The sequence below is a fragment of the Pecten maximus genome, chromosome 4 (assembly GCF_902652985.1).
Source record: "Pecten maximus chromosome 4, xPecMax1.1, whole genome shotgun sequence".
NCBI lineage: Eukaryota > Metazoa > Mollusca > Bivalvia > Pectinida > Pectinidae > Pecten > Pecten maximus.
In genome coordinates, this window is record NC_047018.1 from 15,064,503 (window position 1) to 15,088,707 (window position 24,205).

The 24,205-nt window shown below is 39.2% G+C and overlaps 1 protein-coding gene and 1 long non-coding RNA gene across 7 annotated transcripts in view; one reads left to right on the forward strand and one right to left on the reverse strand.

Moving 5' to 3' along the window:
• Window positions 1-491: 491 nt before the first annotated feature.
• On the forward strand, window positions 492-4,679 carry LOC117325337. Of its 4 annotated transcripts, none has more exons than XR_004532243.1 (3): window positions 492-1,097; window positions 1,225-3,048; window positions 3,091-4,679. It is a non-coding gene; the product is annotated as an uncharacterized LOC117325337 (long non-coding RNA). The 4 variants fall into 4 exon arrangements; XR_004532242.1 differs by having other exon boundaries at window positions 492-1,038; window positions 1,167-3,048; XR_004532240.1 differs by having other exon boundaries at window positions 492-3,048.
• A 1-nt stretch (window position 4,680) lies between these two features.
• LOC117325335 (eukaryotic translation initiation factor 2D-like) overlaps window positions 4,681-24,205 on the reverse strand; it is a 35,346-nt gene continuing 15,821 nt past the window's right edge. For all 3 annotated transcript variants that reach the window (XM_033881478.1, XM_033881480.1, XM_033881479.1), the window contains exons 10-14: window positions 23,746-23,835; window positions 23,333-23,425; window positions 22,680-22,800; window positions 5,404-5,578; window positions 4,681-4,990 (exon numbers count right to left, since the gene is read on the reverse strand). In XM_033881478.1, the coding sequence (XP_033737369.1) occupies window positions 4,923-4,990; window positions 5,404-5,578; window positions 22,680-22,800; window positions 23,333-23,425; window positions 23,746-23,835 (547 nt within the window). In that variant the 3' untranslated portion in view covers window positions 4,681-4,922. The remainder of the gene's footprint in view (window positions 4,991-5,403; window positions 5,579-22,679; window positions 22,801-23,332; window positions 23,426-23,745; window positions 23,836-24,205) is intronic.

A 24,205-nucleotide genomic window follows, 5' to 3' on the forward strand; every position in this document is an offset into this window, starting at 1 on the left:
TATATGTGGGATGTGTAATGGTGTAGGTGACTTCCCTCTGTGGGGTGTGTATATGTGTAATGGTGTAGGTGACTTCCCTCTGTGAAGTGTGTATATGTGTAATGGTGTAGGTGACTTCCCTCTGTGAAGTGTGTATATGTGTAATGGTGTAGGTGACTTCCCTCTGTGAGGTGTGTATATGTGTAATGGTGTAGGTGACTTCCCTCTGTGAGGTGTGTATATGTGTAATGGTGTAGGTGACTTCCCTCTGTGGGGTGTGTATATGTGTAATGTTGTAGGTGACTTCCCTCTGTGAGGTGTGTATATGTGGGATGTGTAATGGTGTAGGTGACTTCCCTCTGTGAGGTGTGTATATGTTTAATGGTGTAGGTGACTTCCCTCTGTGAGGTGTGTATATGTGGGATGTGTAATGGTGTAGGTGACTTCCCTCTGTGAGGTGTGTATATGTGGGATGTGTAATGGTGTAGGTGACTTCCCTCTGTGGGGTGTGTATATGTGTAATGGTGTAGGTGACTTCCCTCTGTGAAGTGTGTATATGTGTAATGGTGTAGGTGACTTCCCTCTGTGAGGTGTGTATATGTGTGATGTATAATGGTGTAGGTCACTTCCCTCTGTGAGGTGTGTATATGTATAATGGTGTAGGTCATTTCCCTCTGTGAGGTGTGTATATGTGGGATGTGTAATGGTGTAGGTGACTTCCCTCTGTGAGGTGTGTATATGTGTAATGGTGTAGGTGACTTCCCTCTGTGAGGTGTGTATATGTGGGATGTGTAATGGTGAAGGTGACTTCCCTCTGTGAGGTGTGTATATGTGTGATGTGTAATGGTGTAGGTGACTTCCCTCTGTGAGGTGTGTATATGTGTAATGGTGTAGGTGACTTCCCTCTGTGGTGTGTATATGTGTGATGTTTAATGGTGTGGGTCACTTGTCTCTGTGAGGTGTGTATATATGTGATGTGTAAAGGCGTAGGTCACTTGTCTCCTGTAGTATGTGAGGTATATTATAGGGTAGGTTGCTTGTCTCTGTGTAGTATGTGAGGTGTATTATAGTGTAGGTTGCTCGTCTCTGTGTGGTATGTGAGTTGTATAATAGTGTAGGTTGTTGGTCTCTGTGTGGTATGTGAGGTGTATAATAGTGTAGGTCACTTGTCTCCTGTAGTATGTGAGGTGTATTATAGTGTAGGTTGCTCATCTCTGTGTGGTATGTGAGGTGTATAATATGTAGGTTGCTCGTCTCTGTGTGGTATGTGAGGTGTATAATAGTGAAGGTTGCTCGTCTCTGTGTGGTATGTGAGGTGTATTATAGTGTAGGTTGCTCATCTCTGTGTGGTATGTGAGGTGTATAATAGTGTAGGTTGCTGGTCTCTGTGTGATATGTGAGGTGTATAATAGTGTAGCTGGTCTCTGTGTGGTATGTGAGGTGTATAATAGTGTAGGTTGCTCGTCTCTGTGTGGTATGTGAGTTGTATAATAGTGTAGGTTGCTCGTCTCTGTGTGGTATGTGAGTTGTATAATAGTGAAGGTTGCTCGTCTCTGTGTGGTATGCGAGGTGTATAATAGTGTAGGTTGCTGGTCTCTGTGTGGTATGTGAGTTGTATAATAGTGAAGATTGCTGGTCTCTGTGTGGTATGTGAGGTGTATTATAGTATATGTCGCTCGTCTCTGTGTGGTATGTGAGGAGTATTATAGTATATGTCGCTCGTCTCTGTGTGGTATGTGAGGTGTATAATAGTGTAGGTTGCTCGTCTCTGTGTGGTATGTGAGGTGTATTATAGGGTAGGTTGCTGGTCTCTGTGTGATATGTGAGGTGTATAATAGTGTAGGTTGCTCATCTCTGTGTGATATGCGAGGTGTATAATAGTGTAGGTCGCTCGTCTCTGTGATATGCAAGGTGTATTATAGTGTATGTCGCTCTTCTCTGTGTGGTATGCGAGGTGTATTATAGGGTAGGTTGCTCGTCTCTGTGTGGTATGTGAGTTGTATAATAGTGTAGGTTGCTCGTCTCTGTGTGATATGCAAGGTGTATTATAGTGTATGTCGCTCATCTCCGTGTGGTATGTGAGTTGTATAATAGTGTATGTCGCTCGTCTCTGTGTGATATGCAAGGTGTATTATAGTGTATGTCGCTCATCTCCGTGTGGTATGTGAGTTGTATAATAGTGTATGTCGCTCGTCTCTGTGTGATATGCAAGGTGTATTATAGTGTATGTCGCTCATCTCCGTGTTGTATGTGAGTTGTATAATAGTGTAGGTTGCTCGTCTCTGTGTGATATGCGAGGTGTATAATAGTGTAGGTCACTCGTCTCTGTGTGGTATGTGAGGTGTATAATAGTGTAGGCTGCTTATCTCTGTGTGGTATGTGAGTTGTATAATAGTGTAGGTTGCTCGTCTCTGTGTGATATGCAAGGTGTATTATAGTGTATGTCGCTCATCTCCGTGTGGTATGTGAGTTGTATAATAGTGTAGGTTGCTCGTCTCTGTGTGATATGCGAGGTGTATAATAGTGAAGGTTGCTCGTCTCTGTGAGGTATGTGAGGTGTATAATAGTGTAGGTCGCTTGTCTCCTGTAGTATGAGGTGTATAATAGTGTAGGTCGCTTGTCTCCGTGTGGTATGTGAGGTGTATAATAGTGTAGGTCGATCGTCTCCTGTAGTATGAGGTGTATAATAGTGTAGGTTGCTCGTCTCTGTGTGGTGTATGTGAGGTGTATAATAGTGAAGGTTGCTCGTCTCTATGTGGTATGTGAGTTGTAATAATAGTGTAGGTTGCTGGTCTCTGTGTGGTATGTGAGTTGTATAATAGTGTAGGTTGCACGTCTCTATGTGGTATGTGAGTTGTATAATAGTGTAGGTTGCTCGTCTCTGTGTGCTATGTGAGTTGTATAATAGTGAAGGTTGCTGGTCTCTGTGTGGTATGTGTGGTGTATTATAGTATATGTAGCTCGTCTCTGTGTGGTATGTGAGGTGTATAATAGTGTAGGTTGCTCGTCTCTGTGTGGTATGTGAGGTGTATTATAGTAAAGGTTGCTCGTCTCTGTGTGGTATGTGAGGTGTATTATAGTGAAGTTGCTTGTCTCTGTGTAGTATGCGAGGTGTATAATAGTGTAGGTTGCTCGTCTCTGTGTAGTATGCGAGGTGTATTATAGTAAAGGTTGCTCGTCTCTGTGTGGTATGTGAGGTGTATAATAGTGTAGGTTGCTGGTCTCTGTGTAGTATGCGAGGTGTATAATAGTGTAGGTTGCTCGTCTCTGTGTGGTATGTGAGTTGTATAATAGTGTAGGTTGCTGGTCTCTGTGTGATATGTGAGGTGTATAATAGTGTAGGTTGCTGGTCTCTGTGTGGTATGTGAGGTGTATAATAGTGTAGCTGGTCTCTGTGTAGTATGTGAGGTGTATAATAGTGTAGGTTGCTGGTCTCTGTGTGGTATGTGAGTTGTATAATAGTGTAGGTTGCTGGTCTCTGTGTGGTATGTGAGTTGTATAATAGTGTAGGTTGCTGGTCTCTGTGTGATATGTGAGGTGTATAATAGTGTAGGTTGCTGGTCTCTGTGTGGTATGTGAGGTGTATAATAGTGTAGGTTGCTGGTCTCTGTGTGGTATGTGAGGTGTATAATAGTGTAGGTTGCTGGTCTCTGTGTGGTATGTGAGGTGTATAATAGTGTAAGTTGCTGGTCTCTGTGTGGTATGTGAGTTGTATAATAGTGTAGGTTGCTGGTCTCTGTGTGGTATATGAGACTTATTATCGTGAGGGTGTGTCTTCTTAGGGGCCAGAGGGATGAGGCCCAATAGGTGAAATAGATGTAAATCCTTTAAATTGCTAAAAGTCCTGAACAACGTACCACATGGATTTTGATGTAATTTGGTCAGAAGCATCATTGGCAAAGGAAAACTAATGTTGTATTAAATGAGGGTGTGATTTCTTTGAGGGCTTGAGGGTGTGGCCCAATAGAGGAAACTGAGGTAAATCCTTTAGTAATCCCTACAAGTCCTGAACACCTGAATGGATTGTCCTTATTCAACTTTTTACTTTTCTAAGATTTATTTTCGCATTAAAGTCTTTTCATGAAGCAATTCACCAATACTACATATCAAGTCTTATCAATGAGACAAAGAGATACAGGAGGGAATGAAGAGAGAGAGAGACACACACAGATTATTATGGTGGGTTATATGTTAATTTGCTCCATACAAAATATTAAAAATAAGGAAAGGTATTTGTTTGGAGAAATTACATTATCATTATAATGACATGCTTCTGACAAGTAACACTGTTGCTTTGTTTCATTAAATTCATTCAGGTATGTACACAATGAAAAATTATTTCAACAGTTCTTGCTTTCTATTGATAATGACTTACCTTCAATATAAGGTGTTAATTCAAAATCACAGTGAATATGTTAAAAATTAACAAATAATGTAATTATAATATTACAAAAGTAATAAAAACAGTATAATATTGCCCTGTTTTCTGACATGCTCTCTGTATAGTAAACAATTACACTCTATAGCATAGACAAGGTGTGAAATGTATACCCTTTAGGTGATAGTTCTGATGTCAGTGTGAATTGTAGATCTAGTCCGATATGTATGTTGTACTGTAAATATTAAGTAGTAAATGATAATCATGGATATGTAGAAGATATTTCACTTCTGGAGAGAAAACATTAAAATATTGAGCCACAGAAGTTTGTTTGTTCATTTATTCTATTTAATTTTTGTTTCTGAAAATATTATTAGCTTTTCACAAGAGTCAATTCTCGTAACATTAGTTCTTATCACCGTCATAAATATCAGATGCGAGTATAACTCATATCGGTTGAGTTGAGAAGTACTCCATCATTAATTAATTATCTTGATGAATACTTTGAGCTGTGTAATGTTGTTGGGGAAAATGGTATTAACCATCACAACTGTGTACAATCAATTTATCTCTTCTTACTTTTTGTCATTTTTTCAAGTCCAGTAATATATTTTCTGGGTACCTTAAATTTTTCTGAAAAAGAAGAAATTTAGATTCATGAGATTATATAATATGATACAAAGTGTATACTTTTAGGTTACTTACAATATTTACTTTTCATTTCATCCATTTTTGTATGGCCATTGGCCAGTTATTTTCATGGCTCGAAATAAATTTGATTTACTAGGTACTAGGCTTTCCTGATTTTTATTAAAAATTCAAAAATCAAATGAAACTAACATGTTAAATTTTGTTAAATTTTGTTCAAAATAACCCTTATAAAGCAAATAATATGGAATTCTCTAGGACAAATTGCGAGAACTGACAAAAAGATTATAAATCTCGTCAATCAGATACACTTCATCAAACAAACTTCATGCCAATCATTAAACAGTAATTTTTGTGTACATGATTATAATATATCATTTCCCTAACATAATACTTACCTAACAGAAGGTCTGCAACAAATCTCACTTGATTGCCCTGTATGAGGACCTGCATGCCCTTCCCTTTCTGTGGGTTTGGATTTACACTGGCACTGCATGCCACGCCCACCTGAATACGGTGGGCTAAATCGGCTGCATCTATCCCAAACGTTTCTAAATTGTCAATCAACGTCGCCTACAATTTAAAATAAGAAATTATGACAGAATATTCTTATTTAAAGCAGAACATATACATTATACATGTATAATCAAATGATACCATTTTTATTAATGTTTATGCCATGGTTAATTGTCTGTCAGTTGTCAGTCAGGCACCAACTTTTCCCTTTTAAACAAACTTCTCATAACCAAGAGTCCTTGAATGGTCATTATATGGGGCCAGTAATTACATGCTGGATTGAATCACAGTAACCGACTGTCAAGGTAATGTCAGTGTTAAAATATACAAGACTTCTTATCATTAACCAAGGTCAAGGTCATAAAATCTTACCATTAGCATGCTAGGATGAAGGGCCAATACCTTTGTTCGAATGGCTGTCCTTGACCTAGCTAGTATTGAACTAGAACACCGACACGTCAGAAAGGGCCCCGCTATGTGTCTGACCCTTCAGGGTAAATGTAATAATTATTGTCAGTGTTTTTCCTGCCTATATAACTGGGTGCGCCAAACGACCCCTTTCTCAATGCGTTTTAGCCTGATTTTCCCCCAAAATCAACTCGAAAATTCCAAATAACATTTGCATGACGACTTTTCACAATCAATGAAAAAATTCCCAGTTTCGTTTTTAGGAATACACTGTGCACTGTAAAATTGGTTAGCATAGAAAATTCAATGTGTGTTTGGGTGTAATTTACAGTTTGCGCTCAAATTTTCCCAATTTGGCATATTGAAGTTTTCCCAAAATACCCAGGAAAAACACAGATTGTAATATATTGACATGAAACTATTAGATATATGTTTTTGATAAACCTTTGCTATTGTTTCATTAATGTTAGCATTAATAGGGCCACTGACAATACTGTTTATTATTATTGTATGGAAAAGCTAGCTAAAAGAATTCTACAAGCATTACACTTTTCAAATTTGTTTCAAATCTAATATCAAGGAGCACACAAACTGATATAAACTCAATGTAGTTATTCTAATAAGGTAAACTTGAGAGGGTTTTCTGAAAAACAAAACATACCAAATGTGAAGAAAAGGGGAGAAAAAAAGGATTTTTTAAAATATTTTAATAATGTCCTTTTTTTGTCTTTTGAGGTATAAGAAATCCAAACCAGTACTTTTTTCACCTTTTTAGCTCACCTGGACCGAAGGTCCGGTGAGCTTATGTCATGGCGCGGCGTCCGTCGTCTGTCGTCCGTCGTCCGTCGTCCGTCAACATTTGCTCAAATCGCTACTAGTCAAAAAGTTCTTATTGGATTTTGACCAAATTGAGTCAGAAACATCCTTGGCAGAAGGGATCAGATTTTGCATAAATGGTGACTCTGACCCCCAAGGGGCCTGAGGGGCGGGGCCTAATAGGGGAAATTGAGGCAATTTCTTTAAATCGCTACTAGTCATAAAGTTATGAATGGATTTGAACCCAATTTGGTCAGAAACATTCTTGGGGGAAGGGGAACAGATTTTGCATAAATGGTGACTCTGACCCCCAAGGGGCCAAAGGGGCGGGGCCTAATGGGGAAATAGAGGTAATTCCTTTAAATCGCTACTAGTCATAAAGTTATGAATAGATTTTAATCCAATTTGGTCAGAAACATCCTTTGGGGAAGGGGAACAGATTTTGCATAAATGGTTACTCTGACCCCCAAGGGGCCAAAGGGGAAATAGAGGTAATTTCTTCAAATCGCTACTAGTCAAAAAGTTATGATTGGATTTTGACCAAATTTAGTCAGAAACATCCTTGGCAGAAGGGGATCAGATTTTGCATAAATGGTGACTCTGACCCCCAAGGGGCCTGAGGGGCGGGGCCTAATAGGGGAAATTGAGGCAATTCCTTTAAATCGCTACTAGTCATAAAGTTATGAATGGATTTGAACCCAATTTGGTCAGAAACATTCTTGGGGGAAGGGGAACAGATTTTGCATCAATGGTGACTCTGTCCCCCAAGGGGCCAAAGGGGCGGGGCCTAATGGGGAAATAGAGGTAATTCCTTTAAATCGCTACTAGTCATAAAGTTATGAATGGATTTTAATCCAATTTGGTCAGAAACATCCTTTGAGGAAGGGGAACAGATTTTGCATAAATGGTTACTCTGACCCCCAAGGGGCCAAAGGGGCGGGGCCTAATGGGGAAATAGAGGTAATTTCTTCAAATCGCTACTAGTCATAAAGTTATGAATGGATTTGAACCCAATTTGGTCAGAAACATTCTTGGGGGAAGGGGAACAGATTTTGCATAAATGGTGACTCTGACCCCCGAGGGGCCTGAGGGGCGGGGCCCAATAGGGGAAATTGAGGCAATTCCTTTAAATCGCTACTAGTCATAAAGTTATGAATGGATTTGAACCCAAATTGGTCAGAAACATTCTTATGTGAAGAGGAACAGATTTTGCATCAATGGTGACTGACCCTCGAGGAGCCAAAGGGGCGGGTCCCAATAGGGGAAATAGAAGTTATTCCTTTAAATGGCTACTAGTCATAAAGTTATGAATAGATTTGAACCTAATTTGGTCAGAAACATTCTTGGGAGAAGGGGAACAGATTTTGTATAAATGGTGACTCTGACCCCCAAGGGGCCTGAGGGGCGGGGCCCAATAGGGGAAATTGAGGCAATTCTTTAAAATCGCTACTTGTCATAAAGTTATGAATGGATTTGAACCCAATTTGGTCAGAAACATTCTTGGGGGGAAGGGGAACAGATTTTGCATAAATGGTGACTCTGACCCCCAAGGGGCCAAAGGGGCGGGGCCTAATGGGGAAATAGAGGTAATTCCTTTAAATCGCTACTAGTCATAAAGTTATGAATGGATTTTAATCCAATTTGGTCAGAAACATCCTTTGGGGAAGGGGAACAGATTTTGCATAAATGGTTACTCTGACCCCCAAGGGGCCAAAGGGGCGGGGCCTAATGGGGAAATAGAGGTAATTTCTTCAAATCACTACTAGTCATAAAGTTATGAATGGATTTGAACCCAAATTTAGTCAGAAACATTCTTATGTGAAGGGGAACAGATTTTGCATCAATAGTGACTGACCCTCGAGGAGCCAAAGGGGCGGGTCCCAATAGGGGAAATAGAAGTAATTCCTTTAAATGGCTACTAGTCATAAAGTTATGAATGGATTTGAACCTAATTTGGTCAGAAACATTCTTGGGAGAAGGGGAACAGATTTTGCATAAATGGTGACTCTGACTCCCAAAGGACCGAAGGGGCGGGGCCTAATGGGGAAACAGAGGTAATATCTTTAAATCGCTACTAGTCATAAAGTTATGAATGGATTTGAACCCAATTTAATAAGAAACATCCTTTGGGGAAGGGGAACAGATTTTGCATAAATGGTGACTGACCCCTGAGGGGCCAAAGGGAAGGGGCCCCATATGGGAAATAGAGGTAATTCCTTTAAATGGCTACTAGTCATCAATTTATGAATGGATTTGAACCCAATTTGGTCAGAAACATCCTTTGGGGAAGGGGAACAGATTTTGCATAAATGGTTACTCTGACCCCCAAGGGGCCAATGGGGCGGGTCCCCACATAGAAAATAGAGGTAATTCCTTTAAATCGCTACTAGTCATAAAGTTATGAAAGGATTTGAACCCAATTTGGTCAGAAACATCATTGGGGGAAGAGGAACAGATTTTGCATAAATGATGACTCTGACTCCCAAAGGACCGAAGGGCCGGGGCCTAATGGGGAAACAGAGGTAATATCTTTAAATCGCTACTAGTCATCAAGTTATGAATGGATTTGAACCCAATTTAATAAGAAACATCCTTTGGGGAAGGGGAACAGATTTTGCATAAATGGTGACTGACCCCCGAGGGGCCAAAGGGAAGGGGCCCCATATGGGAAATAGAGGTAATTCCTTAAAATCGCTACTAGTCATAAATTTATGAATGGATTTGAACCCAATTTAATAAGAAACATTCTTTGGGTAAGGGGAACAGATTTTGCATAAATGGTGACTCTGACCCCCAAGGGGCCTGAGAGGTAGGGCCCAATAGGGGAAATTGAGGCAATTCTTTAAAATCGCTACTTGTCATAAAGTTATGAATGGATTTCAACCCAATTTTATAAGAAACATCCTTTGGGGAAGGGGAACAGATTTTGCATAAATGATGACTCTGACCCCCGAGGGGCCAAAGGGGCGGGTCCCCACATAGAAAATAGAGGTAATTCCTTTAAATCGCTACTAGTCATAAAGTTATGAAAGGATTTGAACCCAATTTGGTCAGAAACATCATTGGGGGAAGGGAAACAGATTTTGCATAAATGATGACTCTGACTCCCAAAGGACCGAAGGGGCGGGGCCTAATGGGGAAACAGAGGTAATATCTTTAAATCGCTACTAGTCATAAAGTTATGAATGGATTTGAACCCAATTTAATAAGAAACATCCTTTGGGGAAGGGGAACAGATTTTGCATAAATGGTGACTGACCCCCGAGGGGCCAAAGGGAAGGGGCCCCATATGGGAAATAGAGGTAATTCCTTTAAATCGCTACTAGTCATAAATTTATGAATGGATTTGAACCCAATTTAATAAGAAACATCCTTTGGGGAAGGGGAACAGATTTTGCATAAATGATGACTCTGACCCTTGAGGGGCCAAAGGGAAGGGGCCCCATATCGGAAATAGAGGTAATTCCTTTAAATCACTACTAGTCATAAATTTATGAATGGATTTGAACCCAATTTAATAAGAAACATCCTTTGGGGAAGGGGAAGAGATTTTGCATAAATGATGACTCTGACCCCCGAGGGGCCAAAGGTGCGGGGCCCTACATAGAAAATAGAGGTAATTCCTTTATATCGCTACTAGTCATAAAGTTATGAATGGATTTGAACCCAATTGAATAAGAAACGTCCTTTGGGGAAGGGGAACAGATTTTGCATAAATGGTGACTCTGACCCCGAGGGGCCAAAGGGGCGGCGCCCCATATGGGAAAAAGAGGTAATTCCTCTAAATCGCTACTAGTCATACATTTATGAATGGATTTGAACCCAATTTAGTCAGAAACATTCTTATGTGAAGGGGAACAGATTTTGCATCAATAGTGACTGACCCTCGAGGAGCCAAAGGGGCGGGTCCCAATAGGGGAAATAGAAGTAATTCCTTTAAATGGCTACTAGTCATAAAGTTATGAATGGATTTGAACCTAATTTGGTCAGAAACATTCTTGGGAGAAGGGGAACAGATTTTGCATAAATGGTGACTCTGACTCCCAAAGGACCGAAGGGCCGGGGCCTAATGGGGAAACAGAGGTAATATCTTTAAATCGCTACTAGTCATAAAGTTATGAATGGATTTGAACCCAATTTAATAAGAAACATCCTTTGGGGAAGGGGAACAGATTTTGCATAAATGGTGACTGACCCCCGAGGGGCCAAAGGGAAGGGGCCCCATATGGGAAATAGAGGTAATTCCTTAAAATCGCTACTAGTCATAAATTTATGAATGGATTTGAACCCAATTTAATAAGAAACATTCTTTGGGGAAGGAGAACAGATTTTGCATAAATGGTGACTCTGACCCCCAAGGGGCCTGAGAGGCAGGGCCCAATAGGGGAAATTGAGGCAATTCTTTAAAATCGCTACTTGTCATAAAGTTATGAATGGATTTCAACCCAATTTTATAAGAAACATCCTTTGGGGAAGGGGAACAGATTTTGCATAAATGATGACTCTGACCCCCGAGGGGCCAAAGGGGCGGGTCCCCACATAGAAAATAGAGGTAATTCCTTTAAATCGCTACTAGTCATAAAGTTATGAAAGGATTTGAACCCAATTTGGTCAGAAACATCATTGGGGGAAGGGGAACAGATTTTGCATAAATGATGACTCTGACTCCCAAAGGACCGAAGGGGCGGGGCCTAATGGGGAAACAGAGGTAATATCTTTAAATCGCTACTAGTCATAAAGTTATGAATGGATTTGAACCCAATTTAATAAGAAACATCCTTTGGGGAAGGGGAACAGATTTTGCATAAATGGTGACTGACCCCCGAGGGGCCAAAGGGAAGGGGCCCCATATGGGAAATAGAGGTAATTCCTTTAAATCGCTACTAGTCATAAATTTATGAATGGATTTGAACCCAATTTAATAAGAAACATCCTTTGGGGAAGGGGAACAGATTTTGCATAAATGATGACTCTGACCCCTGAGGGGCCAAAGGGAAGGGGCCCCATATCGGAAATAGAGGTAATTCCTTTAAATCACTACTAGTCATAAATTTATGAATGGATTTGAACCCAATTTAATAAGAAACATCCTTTGGGGAAGGGGAAGAGATTTTGCATAAATGATGACTCTGACCCCCGAGGGGCCAAAGGTGCGGGGCCCTACATAGAAAATAGAGGTAATTCCTTTATATCGCTACTAGCCATAAAGTTATGAATGGATTTGAACCCAATTGAATAAGAAACGTCCTTTGGGGAAGGGGAACAGATTTTGCATAAGGTAGCAGTGTACAGTAAAAATGCCAAATTCTGAAAAATATGGCACATGTTTTAGATATGTAAACATTGCCAGTTAACCTTACATATAACCTCTAATAAAGTATATATATTTGAAATCTGTACAACATTTGCAATTTTAATAGAGCTCTGAAGGATAAGTAAACTGATATTTTCTGTGATTTTTAGAGCTGTGAATACCATGGTAACAGCTTAAAAAATTCTCAAAAATTGCAAAATATTATGATATTTGACCCAAAATGGCACAATTCTCTACACAATTTTTTTCCTGAAACCTATTTAAAATTAAATATCTCTATCCCAAAGACAGAATTAATCTTGTTTGGACATATGTTGTAAATTAAGTTTTTCCGCTATCTTACCTTTTCTGTGGGCTGCCATTTTGCGCTGTAGGCAAAACTAAATTTCCTGTGTAAACACACGTTCGGAAAATCCGGATATTTAAAATCCGGAACCAATTTATTGATTTTTGTTTTAATAAATGTGAAGCCTGTATGTACTACTTCATACTGAATATACCAATTATAGTGTACATTTATTTTTTCATTTTTTATGCATATCATAATACAGGAGTTATTTGCTTAACAAAAAAATTGCCCATGGCCAGGCTGTCTTACTGTGGTGTGCTACCTTATACATCACTTTTTTAAATTCTAATTTTACTAAAAACCCCATGAATGTCTAGAACATGTTCCGACGAACAAAATGACATATCCGGTTACCGTGTATCTTTAATAGTCACCGAGTATTGCTGATTTCCCTGAGAGGTGTATTTTGGCAACTTTTTCTCCCAATCCAGTAATAAGGGGAGGTAATTTTAAAGATGAAAACTCCCATAATTCTGTATATCTCTTGAATAAAGTTGTGTTTTGAGTTGAATGTGGTACTTTGAGTCTCTGTGCATGTAATCAAGCAAAAAATACTATACAACTATCAAATTTAGCCTTGTAATATGACGTCATAGTTACCATGACGTCATCAGTAACTATGACGTCATCAGATGGTATCTATGACGTCATAAATACTCAATGGTGTCATAATAAATAACCAAATTCCTTTCCAAACCTCAGCTTAGCAACACATGCAATATTCTAACTGATAAATCATGGCATGACATCCAAGATTTCAAAATGTCATGCCTATGACATCACAATCATCTGTTTCCACCCCGGTTATTCAGATATGTACCAATGATCATATGAAAGTGTCCGCTGATCCCATTTTATGCGGAAAATGCTATTTTTTCTGCTTTACCTAAGTGAATGACCATAATTGACAATATTGCATCAACCGTACACTCAAGCCATTGAAATTACATGCTTACCATTGTATAAATAAACTGAAAATAATGGTTTCACCAAATATTTCAAAAAATAACACTTACTGTAATAGTTTCCATGGATACGGGGTAATAAATCAGGTAAAACTAACCAGAATTCAGTCTATATGGTTTGTTAGATACCCAATAAGTTATATTGGGTTTGTTATAAAACATAGAATATCTTTTCAATTTACACTGACTCATTAACATTATGCTTAATTAACCCACCCTTAAAATGGGTAGATATGCGAGTTACCTCCCTTGATTCCTCTAATATGACAAGCCAGATAATAAACAAGTTTTAGATTGTTTTTATGCATTTTTGAGCAATAATGAATTAAAATGAAGCTTAATCAAGCATAATTAAGCACAATTTCCAAAAAATAACATTTTTCAGCCCTTATAAGGTAGCAGTGTACAGTAAAAATGCCAAATTCTGAAAAATATGGCACATGTTTTAGATATGTAAACATTGCCAGTTAACCTTACATATAACCTCTAATAAAGTATATATATTTGAAATCTGTACAACATTTGCAATTTTAATAGAGCTCTGAAGGATAAGTAAACTGATATTTTCTGTGATTTTTAGAGCTGTGAATACCATGGTAACAGCTTAAAAAATTCTCAAAAATTGCAAAATATTATGATATTTGACCCAAAATGGCACAATTCTCTACACAATTTTTTTCCTGAAACCTATTTAAAATTAAATATCTCTATCCCAAAGACAGAATTAATCTTGTTTGGACATATGTTGTAAATTAAGTTTTTCCGCTATCTTACCTTTTCTGTGGGCTGCCATTTTGCGCTGTAGGCAAAACTAAATTTCCTGTGTAAACACACGTTCGGAAAATCCGGATATTTAAAATCCGGAACCAATTTATTGATTTTTGTTTTAATAAATGTGAAGCCTGTATGTACTACTTCATACTGAATATACCAATTATAGTGTACATTTATTTTTTCATTTTTTATGCATATCATAATACAGGAGTTATTTGCTTAACAAAAAAATTGCCCATGGCCAGGCTGTCTTACTGTGGTGTGCTACCTAAATGGTGACTCTGACCCCGAGGGGCCAAAGGGGCGGCGCCCCATATGGGAAAAAGAGGTAATTCCTCTAAATCGCTACTACTCATACATTTATGAATGGATTTGAACCCAATTTAGTAAGAAACAATCTTTGGGGAAGGGGAACAGATTTTGCATAAATGGTGACTCTGACCCCCAAGGGGCCAAAGGGGCGGGTCCCCACATAGAAAATAGAGGTAATTCCTTTAAATCGCTACTAGTCATAAAGTTATGAACGGATTTGAACCCAATTTGGTCAGAAACATCCTTTGGGGAAGGGGAACAGATTTTGCATCAATGGTGACTGACCCCTGAGGGGCCAAAGGGAAGGGGCCCCATATGGGAAATAGAGGTAATTCCTTTAAATGGCAACTAGTCATCAATTTATGAATGGATTTGAACCCAATTTGGTCAGAAACATCCTTTGGGGAAGGGGAACAGATTTTGCATAAATGGTTACTCTGACCCCCAAGGGGCCAATGGGGCGGGTCCCCACATAGAAAATAGAGGTAATTCCTTTAAATCGCTACTAGTCATAAAGTTATGAAAGGATTTGAACCCAATTTGGTCAGAAACATCATTGGGGGAAGAGGAACAGATTTTGCATAAATGATGACTCTGACTCCCAAAGGACCGAAGGGCCGGGGCCTAATGGGGAAACAGAGGTAATATCTTTAAATCGCTACTAGTCATCAAGTTATGAATGGATTTGAACCCAATTTAATAAGAAACATCCTTTGGGGAAGGGGAACAGATTTTGCATAAATGGTGACTGACCCCCGAGGGGCCAAAGGGAAGGGGCCCCATATGGGAAATAGAGGTAATTCCTTAAAATCGCTACTAGTCATAAATTTATGAATGGATTTGAACCCAATTTAATAAGAAACATTCTTTGGGGAAGGGGAACAGATTTTGCATAAATGGTGACTCTGACCCCCAAGGGGCCTGAGAGGCAGGGCCCAATAGGGGAAATTGAGGCAATTCTTTAAAATCGCTACTTGTCATAAAGTTATGAATGGATTTCAACCCAATTTTATAAGAAACATCCTTTGGGGAAGGGGAACAGATTTTGCATAAATGATGACTCTGACCCCCGAGGGGCCAAAGGGGCGGGTCCCCACATAGAAAATAGAGGTAATTCCTTTAAATCGCTACTAGTCATAAAGTTATGAAAGGATTTGAACCCAATTTGGTCAGAAACATCATTGGGGGAAGGGGAACAGATTTTGCATAAATGATGACTCTGACTCCCAAAGGACCGAAGGGGCGGGGCCTAATGGGGAAACAGAGGTAATATCTTTAAATCGCTACTAGTCATAAAGTTATGAATGGATTTGAACCCAATTTAATAAGAAACATCCTTTGGGGAAGGGGAACAGATTTTGCATAAATGGTGACTGACCCCCGAGGGGCCAAAGGGAAGGGGCCCCATATGGGAAATAGAGGTAATTCCTTTAAATCGCTACTAGTCATAAATTTATGAATGGATTTGAACCCAATTTAATAAGAAACATCCTTTGGGGAAGGGGAACAGATTTTGCATAAATGATGACTCTGACCCCTGAGGGGCCAAAGGGAAGGGGCCCCATATCGGAAATAGAGGTAATTCCTTTAAATCACTACTAGTCATAAATTTATGAATGGATTTGAACCCAATTTAATAAGAAACATCCTTTGGGGAAGGGGAAGAGATTTTGCATAAATGATGACTCTGACCCCCGAGGGGCCAAAGGTGCGGGGCCCTACATAGAAAATAGAGGTAATTCCTTTATATCGCTACTAGTCATAAAGTTATGAATGGATTTGAACCCAATTGAATAAGAAACGTCCTTTGGGGAAGGGGAACAGATTTTGCATAAATGGTGACTCTGACCCCGAGGGGCCAAAGGGGCGGCGCCCCATATGGGAAAAAGAGGTAATTCCTCTAAATCGCTACTAGTCATACATTTATGAATGGATTTGAACCCAATTTAGTCAGAAACATTCTTATGTGAAGGGGAACAGATTTTGCATCAATAGTGACTGACCCTCGAGGAGCCAAAGGGGCGGGTCCCAATAGGGGAAATAGAAGTAATTCCTTTAAATGGCTACTAGTCATAAAGTTATGAATGGATTTGAACCTAATTTGGTCAGAAACATTCTTGGGAGAAGGGGAACAGATTTTGCATAAATGGTGACTCTGACTCCCAAAGGACCGAAGGGCCGGGGCCTAATGGGGAAACAGAGGTAATATCTTTAAATCGCTACTAGTCATAAAGTTATGAATGGATTTGAACCCAATTTAATAAGAAACATCCTTTGGGGAAGGGGAACAGATTTTGCATAAATGGTGACTGACCCCCGAGGGGCCAAAGGGAAGGGGCCCCATATGGGAAATAGAGGTAATTCCTTAAAATCGCTACTAGTCATAAATTTATGAATGGATTTGAACCCAATTTAATAAGAAACATTCTTTGGGGAAGGAGAACAGATTTTGCATAAATGGTGACTCTGACCCCCAAGGGGCCTGAGAGGCAGGGCCCAATAGGGGAAATTGAGGCAATTCTTTAAAATCGCTACTTGTCATAAAGTTATGAATGGATTTCAACCCAATTTTATAAGAAACATCCTTTGGGGAAGGGGAACAGATTTTGCATAAATGATGACTCTGACCCCCGAGGGGCCAAAGGGGCGGGTCCCCACATAGAAAATAGAGGTAATTCCTTTAAATCGCTACTAGTCATAAAGTTATGAAAGGATTTGAACCCAATTTGGTCAGAAACATCATTGGGGGAAGGGGAACAGATTTTGCATAAATGATGACTCTGACTCCCAAAGGACCGAAGGGGCGGGGCCTAATGGGGAAACAGAGGTAATATCTTTAAATCGCTACTAGTCATAAAGTTATGAATGGATTTGAACCCAATTTAATAAGAAACATCCTTTGGGGAAGGGGAACAGATTTTGCATAAATGGTGACTGACCCCCGAGGGGCCAAAGGGAAGGGGCCCCATATGGGAAATAGAGATAATTCCTTTAAATCGCTACTAGTCATAAATTTATGAATGGATTTGAACCCAATTTAATAAGAAACATCCTTTGGGGAAGGGGAACAGATTTTGCATAAATGATGACTCTGACCCCTGAGGGGCCAAAGGGAAGGGGCCCCATATCGGAAATAGAGGTAATTCCTTTAAATCACTACTAGTCATAAATTTATGAATGGATTTGAACCCAATTTAATAAGAAACATCCTTTGGGGAAGGGGAAGAGATTTTGCATAAATGATGACTCTGACCCCCGAGGGGCCAAAGGTGCGGGGCCCTACATAGAAAATAGAGGTAATTCCTTTATATCGCTACTAGCCATAAAGTTATGAATGGATTTGAACCCAATTGAATAAGAAACGTCCTTTGGGGAAGGGGAACAGATTTTGCATAAATGGTGACTCTGACCCCGAGGGGCCAAAGGGGCGGCGCCCCATATGGGAAAAAGAGGTAATTCCTCTAAATCGCTACTACTCATACATTTATGAATGGATTTGAACCCAATTTAGTAAGAAACAATCTTTGGGGAAGGGGAACAGATTTTGCATAAATGGTGACTCTGACCCCCAAGGGGCCAAAGGGGCGGGTCCCCACATAGAAAATAGAGGTAATTCCTTTAAATCGCTACTAGTCATAAAGTTATGAAAGGATTTGAACCCAATTTGGTCAGAAACATCATTGGGGGAAGGGGAACAGATTTTGCATAAATGATGACTCTGACTCCCAAAGGACCGAAGGGGCGGGGCCTAATGGGGAAACAGAGGTAATATCTTTAAATCGCTACTAGTCATAAAGTTATGAATGGATTTGAACCCAATTTAATAAGAAACATTCTTTGGGGAAGGGGAACAGATTTTGCATAAATGATGACTCTGACCCCAGAGGGGCCAAAGGTGCGGGGCCCTACATAGAAAATAGAGGTAATTCCTTTGTATCGCTAATAGTCATAAAGTTATGAATGGATTTGAACCCAATTGAATAAGAAACGTCCTTTGGGGAAGGGGAACAGATTTTGCATAAATGGTGACTCTGACCCCGAGGGGCCAAAGGGGCGGCGCCCCATATGGGAAAAAGAAGTAATTCCTCTAAATCGCTACTAGTCATACATTTATGAATGGATTTGAACCCAATTTTGTAAGAAACATTCTTTGGGGAAGGGGAACAGATTTTGCATAAATGGTGACTCTGACCCCCAAGGGGCCTGAGGGGCAGGGCCCAATAGGGGAAATTGAGGCAATTCTTTAAAATCGCTACTTGTCATAAAGTTATGAATGGATTTCAACCCAATTTTATAAGAAACATCCTTTGGGGAAGGGGAACAGATTTTGCATAAATGATGACTCTGACCCCCGAGGGGCCAAAGGGGCGGGTCCCCACATAGAAAATAGAGGTAATTCCTTTAAATCGCTACTAGTCATAAAGTTATGAAAGGATTTGAACCCAATTTGGTCAGAAACATCATTGGGGGAAGGGGAACAGATTTTGCATAAATGATGACTCTGACTCCCAAAGGACCGAAGGGGCGGGGCCTAATGGGGAAACAGAGGTAATATCTTTAAATCGCTACTAGTCATAAAGTTATGAATGGATTTGAACCCAATTTAATAAGAAACATCCTTTGGGGAAGGGGAACAGATTTTGCATAAATGGTGACTGACCCCCGAGGGGCCAAAGGGAAGGGGCCCCATATGGGAAATAGAGGTAATTCCTTTAAATCGCTACTAGTCATAAATTTAAGAATGGATTTGAACCCAATTTAATAAGAAACATTCTTTGGGGAAGGGGAACAGATTTTGCATAAATGGTGACTCTGACCCCCGAGGGGCCAAAGGGAAGGGGCCCCATATCGGAAATAGAGGTAATTCCTTTAAATCACTACTAGTCATAAATTTATGAATGGATTTCAACCCAATTTAATAAGAAACATCCTTTGGGGAAGGGGAACAGATTTTGCATAAATGATGACTCTGACCCCCGAGGGGCCAAAGGGGCGACACCCCATATGGGAAAAAGAGGTAATTCCTCAAAATCGCTACTAGTCATACATTTATGAATGGATTTGAACCCAATTTAGTAAGAAACAATCTTTGGGGAAGGGGAACAGATTTTGCATAAATGATGACTCTGACTCCCAAAGGACCGAAGGGGCGGGGCCTAATGGGGAAACAGAGGTAATATCTTTAAATCGCTACTAGTCATAAAGTTATGAATGGATTTGAACCCAATTTAATAAGAAACATCCTTTGGGGAAGGGGAACAGATTTTGCATAAATGGTGACTGACCCCCGAGGGGCCAAAGGGAAGGGGCCCCATATGGGAAATAGAGGTAATTCCTTTAAATCGCTACTAGTCATAAATTTAAGAATGGATTTGAACCCAATTTAATAAGAAACATTCTTTGGGGAAGGGGAACAGATTTTGCATAAATGGTGACTCTGACCCCCGAGGGGCCAAAGGGAAGGGGCCCCATATCGGAAATAGAGGTAATTCCTTTAAATCACTACTAGTCATAAATTTATGAATGGATTTGAACCCAATTTAATAAGAAACATCCTTTGGGGAAGGGGAACAGATTTTGCATAAATGATGACTCTGACCCCCGAGGGGCCAAAGGGGCGACACCCCATATGGGAAAAAGAGGTAATTCCTCAAAATCGCTACTAGTCATACATTTATGAATGGATTTGAACCCAATTTAGTAAGAAACAATCTTTGGGGAAGGGGAACAGATTTTGCATAAATAGTGACTCTGCCCCCCCCCCCGAGGGGCAAAAGGGGTGGGGCCCCATATGGGAAATAGAGGTAATTCCTTTAAATCACTACTAGTCATAAAGTTATAAATGCATGTTGTAAACTCAGAGAGTCTGGACTTCATTATTTCTTTAAAGCAGTGGGGATGAGGTTAACAAACAAAAGGAATTGAATATGAACATTATTTTGACATTTGGTCAAATCCAACCAGGTGAGCGATACAGGCCCCATGGGCCTCTTGTTTTGTTTTAAAACTTTTTATATTTAGACCCAATCAACTTCAAAATTTGGTCGCTTGACACAAACTTACCTTCATAATGTCATAACAAAATTTTTAATACCATTTAAAAAATGTCAATCCGACCTTAACATATGACCCATTGACTTTGAACTTTGGTCAGTTGATACCTTGTTTGATTGTGACCAACTTAAGATTTACCATTTAAAAAATGTCAATCCGACCTTAACATATGACCCATTGACTTTGAACTTTGGTCAGTTGATATCTTGTTTGATTGTGACCAACACTGCATAAGTCATAAATTATGCTAATGGAAGACTGTAATAGTATTGTATATGTATGTGTGTATTGTGGTTTTATGTCAATATGTAAAATGTTACATCATCGAAAATCGGCTTCCCTCAATACCTGTATGTACCAATTTTCGCCGCAATCAAATAATATCAAAATTTCTACCAATCAGAAGCCTCTGTTTCATTCCCATGACAACACAGGTTTTGGAAAGGTGAACCATTGTTCCCTCAAAACCCCTATATACCAATTCTCTCACCAAAATCGAACAATAACTAAATTTTGACCAATCAGAAACCTCCATTTGTTACCATGGCAACAGACGGTTTCGTAAGTGGTACCATTGTGTTTGGCTTCCCTAAATACCACTATGTACCAATTTTCACCGAAATCGAACAATATCGAAATTTCAACCAATCAGAAACCTCAATTTGTTACCATGGTAACAGACGGTTTCATAAGTGGTACCATTGTGTTTGGCTTCCCTAAATACCACTATGTACCAATTTTCACCGAAATCGAACAATATCGAAATTTCAACCAATCAGAAACCTCCATTTGTTACCATGGCAACAGACGATTTTGTAAGTGGTACCATTGTGTTTGGCTTCCCTAAATACCACTATGTACCAATTTTCACCGAAATCCTCCAACTCTTGTCAATAATTTGGTGCAAAAGAAAAAAACGGACAGACGGACAGACAGACGGACAACCTGATTACTATAGGGCACTGCATCTTTGATGCGGGGCCCTAATTAACAATTCTGCAATCTGCTATAACTAATGTTTCAAATTTATATAAAAGCATATCAAAAACAAGATCATTCATTGATAAGAAAATGTCAAAATTGTTTTGACTGCTAAAATCCAAAAGGGTCGATTACCTGGCATTTTGAAGCCGACCCAGGATGACCTTGAACTATGAGTTTGATCATTCTGTCAGTTAACTCTTGGTTTATTTCTTGACAACTTTGCATAATCGAATAGTGAAGAGTTAAAAACAACAAAGATCCAGTATTTTCATGTTAAATGTTAAAATCCAATATGGCCGCCTAACAGCCATTTTGAATCCGATTTGCATGAAATACTACACATCTGATCTAGGATGCATGAGGAATCATCAGTTCCAATTTGATACAAATCCTTCATCTCCTTCAATCATTTTTGTGCAGAAGAAAAAAAACGGACAGACGGACGGACAGACGGACGGACGGACGGACGGACAGACGGACAACCTGATTACTATAGGGCACCCGCATCTCTTGATGCGGGGCCCTAATAATGTCTCGGGGGACAAATGTGTAAAATGCTATAAACAAATTCTTTTCATTAATCAAAAGGCCTAAGGTCGTGGTGTTGGGCCAGTAGTATGCTGGGATGAAGGTCATACAGGTTGTTCAAACAACTGACCTTGACCTACTTTCAGGGTCACATGGATGAAATGTGTTAAAATCTTTAAACAATTTTTGTTCATTTACCAAGAGACCCGGGGTCATTATATAAGGCAAGAGTCAAGAGTATACTGGGATGTAAGGATACCAAGTTTTTTTCCAAATAAATGACCTTGACCTAATTTCAAGTTCATCAAGATAAAATGTGTTTATATTTTTTCTGAATAAGCAAAGAGCTAGGGCCATATAATATTACGTCAGTAGTAGGCTTGAATGAAGGACTTGAAAATTTAAATCTAAATGAATAAATTTGATATTTGACTTATATTGGAATGAAGTGGTAATCAGCTTATAGCATCCACATAAATGACCTAGATCAAGAGAAAATATGGTAATACTTACCCAATGCATGAACATGTATTACATACAAATTCATGTACCACACAAAACACATTCCACAAACAACCTCTCAGAGTTCTATTACAGACTGATGATACATTTAGTAAACTTCCAGTCTGATCTATTACCAGCTTATAAAGTTACCTTTTTATTGCTGGCCCGTTGTTCGACTGTAATTTTTATCGGTTCTATCTTTCCCTTGGATACGACGGCTGGTTTTCCTGGGTATGTCACACTAAAGGCTGGCTGAGTTTTACTTAACACCCTGGTAAATAACAGTTCAGTGTAAACATTTGAATCTAAATAGATTGTTATGATCCTGAGTTTGTTCTATTTCTACCTCAAATAACAACTTACTCTTAGACTTCTTATTAGTTTTATACAATCTATTCTATATCAGAATTTCTTTTCGAAAAATTCTTATCAATGATTACTTCCCTTAATTTACTATATACATGTATTTACTATTTTCATATTTGTACACCATAGTGGCGACTCTAAATGAGGTGATTCAATTGTTGATTCAAAGACTGAAGAAAGTGTTAATTTTTATGAAAACATCAGAAAGGTGTAAACTGTTCGCACAATATGCGTGACATGATAGAGCATCCTCCAAGACCTTATTTCAGGACAATGTTCTTTGCTCTAGCTAACTTGGAGATAACATTTTACTAGGAAAATATTCTTCACCTTAAGTATAATACTTGGACATGACATCCTCCAATGGCAATGTCCCTTGACCTTAATTTGCATAAAGATGACATCTTCCCTGGATAATGTCCTTCACCTTAACTTACCTGGACTTAACATCCTCCCATGACATGTAGATTGTGTTGCCCTCTCCTTTGCTCAAGACAATGTCTGCTAGATGAGGATCCAGTTGGATTTGTCTGTAACAGATTTGGGTAATGTGATCACAAGACTGGTTTGTGCTGATGTTAATTTGATATTTTAGAGTAAATCAGTAATTTTATGTTGTACCACATGATCTGACTCTCTGGCTGATCAATGAAACAGGTTTGTGTTTAACTCAGTTTGCTCAATATCATATCAATAAGATATATTCAACCTTTTAGTGCATTGAACAAGATTTGCTCAATATAATGTTAATAAGATAGTATTCAAACGTTTATTGCATTGAACTCAGTTTGCTCAATATATTCCACCTTCTAATTAATCAGAAGTTTTATAAGCTACAAATCATATGTACCTTTTGTCATTTTGATCCTGTAGGTTGTTATCCCTGACGTAGTCTGTGATTACGTTTCTCATCTCCTGTCCTGTAAGTGTACTGCCCTTACTGTAACACAACAAAGTTTTGTAGTCCTTTACTGTAACACAACAAAGTTTTGTAGTCCCTTACTGTAACACAACAAAGTTTTGTAGTCCCTTATTGTAACACAACAACGTTTTGTAGTCCCTTACGGTAACACAACAACGTTTTGTAGTCCCTTACTGTAACACAACAAAGTATTGTAGTCCCTTACTGTAACACAACAAAGTTTTGTAGTCCCTTACTGTAACACAACAACTTTTTGTAGTCCCTTACTGTAACACAACAAAGTATTGTAGTCCCTTACTGTAACACAACAACGTTTTGTAGTCCCTTACTGTAACACAACAACGTTTTGTAGTCCCTTACTGTAACACAACAAAGTATTGTAGTCCCT